This window comes from Condylura cristata, unplaced genomic scaffold, assembly GCF_000260355.1.
Source record: "Condylura cristata isolate star-nosed mole 26May11 unplaced genomic scaffold, ConCri1.0 scaffold00008, whole genome shotgun sequence".
NCBI classification, from domain to species: Eukaryota; Metazoa; Chordata; class Mammalia; order Eulipotyphla; family Talpidae; genus Condylura; species Condylura cristata.
Window position 1 is genome coordinate 4496430 of NW_004567109.1, and position 5417 is coordinate 4501846.

The 5417-nt window shown below is 46.8% G+C and overlaps 1 protein-coding gene across 2 annotated transcripts in view; it reads left to right on the top strand.

The window, feature by feature from the left end:
- The window catches only part of PDPN (podoplanin), a 27465-nt gene extending 23309 nt beyond the window's left edge, over positions 1-4156 (top strand). The window contains exons 4-6 of one of the 2 annotated variants that reach the window (XM_004679333.2): positions 952-990; positions 1513-1624; positions 2426-4156. In XM_004679333.2, the coding sequence (XP_004679390.2) occupies positions 952-990; positions 1513-1624; positions 2426-2432 (158 nt within the window). In that variant the 3' untranslated portion in view covers positions 2433-4156. The remainder of the gene's footprint in view (positions 1-951; positions 991-1512; positions 1625-2425) is intronic. The other variant, XM_012722701.1, reaches the window with a different exon arrangement.
- Positions 4157-5417: the final 1261 nt, after the last annotated feature.

The following is a 5417-nucleotide window of genomic DNA, read 5'->3' on the forward strand; positions in this document are numbered from 1 at the left end:
TGCAGGTATCTTTTTGAATCAGTGTTTTTGTGTCTTTTGGGTAGATACCTTAGGAGTGGGATTGCTGGACCATATAAGCCAAATATTCTTTAAAAAAAAAATGAGATTTTGTCTTCATCTGCAAACTAGATAAATGCTACAATCCAGAGCAATTAAGGACTCCATAAACAAAGAAGTTGGTGGGAGAAACTAAATAAAACAAAAATCCTCTTTTTAAATTATGGAAATGATTTAAAATTATGATAAGAAACTCATAATTTTATGACTTCGTGGAAGGTAGTCATAAGTAACTCATTTACACCCAGGCAGTACATGAAAATGTTCATGTTCTAACTCTGGGATTAGTTTTGGTCGCAAACAGAAATCCTGGGATCACAGTGGTATAAATGTGATCGGTATATATGTTCTCTCATTAAACTTTAATGGGCGTGCTGCTGTCTATAAGATGTGGATTTTGCTATTTAAGAAAAAGCAAAGAGTTGATATTATAAGACAACTCATCTTCTTGGTCCTGCCTTTCAAAACTAGAGTATTAAATGAAAAGACTTTAAAACACTTGGTGAGTTTTCCACAACCTTTGCATTGGACCAGAATTCTTGGTCTTTGTTACCCTAAATCCTGAAACTTTGTGGCTGTTTAAGATCTTTACAGTTCAATTTTTTTGATGCTCAGCTTCCTGGACTCTACCTCTGTAGTAGAAGAGAAAAAAAGAATATTGCTAAAAGCACTGTGGACCCATCAGTGTGAAAAACTATTCAATAATAATAGTTTTGAAGACAAGATCACGCCAGAGCTTGCTTAAAAACCCCCTGATCCAACTTAGTTAAGAAATTATCCTCTTCGCTTGTGTTTTGCTATCTTCCACTTAGGGTAAATTCATCTTTTGCCAATTGTTAAATTATAGTTATTAAATTCTATTAATTCTATATCATTATGTCTCTTTCTTTCCAGAGAGAGTGAGTGAAGAGACCGAGGTCACAATTGAGAAAGGTAGGCTGGATTTGGTATCAAAACACCTTTATGGGGGTTCAAAAAGAGTTTCTTTGAACCTAATGTTTGTGATGAATTAAGTTCCTTCCTGGGTTGTAGTTAGCAAGAGCAGAACACAAACCCCTCTGAGAACAGGTGTCAAGCCTCTTTGAAGAGACAAAAGGGAATCATTTGTGTTTGAAATTCAGCAAAGCACAAGAGTCTGTTCACGTAGAGACAGGCGGGATGGCAGGCAGGTCACAACTTATTGTTGTGAAGAATGAAATAAAAATAATTGAGTAGCTGGACACAAATACTACCTCATAATTAATGATGAGGCCCCCCAGAGTGAGTCATATGCTGGAAGGGTCCAAAATCCCCCAAATCTTTCCTTTCATAGGATGGGATTAGAATGACCTGGTGTCTTCTCTGCTAAGGCAGCTTCTGCCTGGTGCAGGGGAAGCCAGAGATGCTAGTGGGTGGTGGGGTCTATAAATGACACACATGCTGATGTGGGGCTCATGTGTTCCTCCTGGCGTGTAGATGGCTTGGCGACGGTGACCCTGGTTGGAATCATAGTTGGGGTCTTACTGTCCATTGGCTTCGTTGGTGGAATCATCCTTGTGGTCGTGAGAAAAATGTCAGGAAGGTATTCGTAAGTAAATTCCTTACCCCCCTCCCCCATGATAGGACATGAAAGAGGCCATTTCTGGAGTGCAAAACTTTGAGCTAAAACACCTGCAAGTAAAGGTTATGTTCAGAAGCCCCCAAACCCCAGAAGAACAGGTGTCTCCTTGGCCTTACACATTCACATTTCCAAGAAGCGTCAGCTGGAGATGGCTCTTTAGTTAACTTCTGTTGAGATCTGCACAAAGTTGACCTCTTTCCCTAATTTTCCAACCGACTGAGCTGGAAGGGAAAATCCCAACTGTGTTTTAACTTGGTACCTAATAGCTCTGCTCCAGCACATGGAGGTAGGTGGCTTCCAGGTGAGCATCTGCTCCTGTTCATGGCTCCACTGGCCATGGATGTGTACTCCTCTCCTGTCCCGACCAACCAGAGGAAGGGATGCTTTGTCTTTATTCAAATTCCTTAAGATTCTAGAACATTCCATCTCAGCCAGTGAATAACATTTCTCATATCTGTTAGATGAGATTTGATGGGGCCGATGGGAGAGAGGACTGGTTCTATGCAACTGAGCATTGAAGGTCACGACTGACATTACAGTCACGGAAGAATGTACTTGGGGGGTGCCTGGGGATCTGGTCCCAGAAGGACCAGGCAGGGAAGAGGAGGAGGAAGGGTGAGGTGAGGGTGAGGGGTGTGGGATGAAGAGAGAACTTCCAGGTTCCAAAACTGGAAGACTGGCAAAATGAGAATAGGAGCTATCACTTGCAGGGTTTTTATCCACAAGGCCGGTATGAGAAGTGACAGTCACCTTTCTCTGTTTTCGCAGGCCCTAAAGAGTTGAAGAATTGTGTCCTTCTGCCAAATGTTTTTTAAAAAGAGTTTTCCAACCCCCTAGCCCCAGTGTGTGGGAGATGATGACCCATGGAAACGCCTGGCCACTGCAGCCCAAGTCCACACTGGTTCACCAAGCCCACCGCCGAAAGGGTGAAGGGAAACCAATTCCCGAGACCTGGCTCCTCTGTGCATTTATTTACTTTATGAAAAGTTTTTCAAATATAAATTTTGTAAAAGACAACAGGCAGAGAAAGTGGAGAAACTATAGAAACTGACTGCTAGCTGAGGTAGTGCAGTGGTAGAAGCTGTAATCTTACACCTTCGTTCTGATTCTCTGTGGCTTTAAAATGCAAAGGAATCTGGAAGCCTCACACCGTGGAGTCTGGGATCTAGTGCTTTGGCAGTGCGTGGGGTGAGCGTGTCGCATATTCAGACCTACTGAAATGTACACACTCCAGTCTCCCTTGTCTGTTTTTCAAGCCTGGTTTGGTGAGAGTAGTCAAGCAGTCTCTCAACTTGGATCCATTGTCATGAGCCGCTGTCTTTCCTGGTCCAGATAAATAATTTCACCAGCATCCATCTTAGACATAAACAGGAAGTGTCCACTTTGGAGAAGACAACAACAAAGTGTCCACTTGCTTTCTCACAACAGGGCCACCTGGCAGCCCAGCCTGCCTCTAGTGAGCCTTCACCGCCTGCTCCCCGGATGCCTCGCTGACTCAGGGGTTGGCTTTCCCTGCCCTGACACGCCCTTCACATCAGGGGGAGCCAGGATGGTGACCTTCCCTCTCACCTGTCATGCAAGCCCTTCAAATTGGCTGCTTTGTTCTGGAATGTGGCGATCTCACCCTGGGTGTCTTGGAGGCTGCTGGCGTTTCGGGGGACCAGGGCTTCAGATGTCCCAGAATCCCAGCGCCTCCATGTCCCCAGCAGAGAGGCCCCGAAGCTCGCCTCTGGGCAGGGGGACAGAATTCCGCAGTCTTCTAACCTTTACTTTCTGCCCTGGAGGGGAGACACAGGACATAAAAATAATTTGATAAAATGCAAATTTTCTAATAGCAGCTGGACATAAAGGCTGGGCTGAGTCATCAAAGGTATCTCCAGTCTAAAAGCTAAATCCTACACCTATTTTCTGTGGAAAGGTGATTGGAAAGGGACCGCGTGCCTCTGGTTGGCGCCAGCTGGCTCAGTATATTTCTTACCATAGGTCAGTCTTCTTCTTAATCAAAAAGACTTATTTTTCTAAAAAAAAAAAAAAAAAAAAAAAAAAAAAAAGCACAAACCCCTAAACTAAACCAAGCGGCTACTCTGTCCTGCTCTCCTCTCCTCTCCACTGGTAGGAGCTCAAAGAACAGGAGGAAGGAAAGACCAAATTGCCAATCAGAAAGCACAGCCCATCCCTCCTGTCCGGGAGTTTTGTTGAACAGCGTGTCCTGCTGTGTTGCTCACATCCCTCGGCCCAGGTTCCTTATTTGGACATCACAGGTTGAGCCAAGAGGGTCAGAATTGCTGAAGGAGCTTAAATATCCTTGTGTTTCCTCCCTGGGGTTCCTGAACAGGAGTTAGGAGTGACGCCCAGTGTCTGTCTTCCTCTGTCTACCTTCCCCCCATCATGCGCCGACCCCCCGCCTGCTGGGACAGGGGTGTGGGTTTCTGGCCTCGTCTGTGTTGACGCTCCATGCAGAGCGGACCTGTTTTAAAATAAAACAGATGGTGACGTTAACAGTGAGTCAGCCGTGATTGGAAATCACCCCGTTGGGTCGGGGTCACTCTTGAGGATGTCTCCAGGGAACTGCAGATGGTGGACACATCTGGCTCTGGGTGTTGGAATGTTCCAGGAAGCATCTACATGGGAGAGGGTCCAACTACCCCTTTCATCTAATCCTTTGTCATGTGGGATTTGTGTAGGGTGATGGGTGGGAATGCACCTGGCACCTTGGGATTCCCTTTGCTCTCCCTGGTCACCAAAGGTCCACAAGGCTTTGCCTGTTTGGTTTCTCTGCCCTGAGCCAGGGGCCAGGTAAGGGGACGGTTCTACTTGGCCCCTATGGTTCCTCCTGGGAGTCTGACCTCTGCAGGGTGTGGCTGTGGAAGAGAAGGGAATAATCCTGTAAGAGTGTCACCAGACCTCCTGGCCTGGACAGTATGTCACCCCCAAATTTTGGGGCCTCACCCGGTCCTGGCCCTCAGCAACAGGTCTGCCTAGTCTGGCCATGTCCTGGCCCGCCCAACCCCCTCTGCTCCTCCTCTCCCTCACCTACATGGGGATCCAGGCCATACCCCACATCTTGCTAACCCAGTCTCTCTTCCGTCCAACCTGTCCTGTGTTCTACCAGTGCCCACTCAAGGGTCAGGGGCCAGAAAGGGCAGACCCCCTCATAAACAGTCCATTTTGGCTCAATCAGGACTGGGGTCTGCATGGAAGTGGTGGCAGAGTGGAGAGGGCAAGACTTGGCCTCTGAGTTTCCTTCAGAGACACTTAGCCGTTGGGCTGTAGTGTCTTCAGAACTCCCGTGAGATGGTTCAGAAAGCACCCCATTTCTAGCAGAAAGCTGACACATCACCCTGTGCCTACAGGCTCAGGAAAAGAATGGGCTGTCCATGCAGAGGAAGTCAAGGTCAAGTGTAAAAGTATGTTCCTAACAGCCCCAGGTGCTGCCCGTCTTAAAGGGCAACTCAGCCTCACTTCTGAGACAAGAGGGCCAGCACAGTGCTGAGGGGAACGGCCGTGCTAAGCCTTGATTTTATGCCCTGGTTTTGTACTTTCAACCTGGGAGAAGCAACTGGAAACCAGGACTTAGGTCTGCCTCCTATGCCAACTTCAGTGCACACTGAAGTCCATCGCTGGAAATGAATCTCACTCGTGAAAAAATGACCCAACAGATGTGGGTTTATAAATCAGTTTCTTATGCTTTTGGTCAGCATGAGTTAAGTCCTAGAACTGGCTGGACCGTGTAAATAGGGTTTCAGAAATGTGAGTGCGA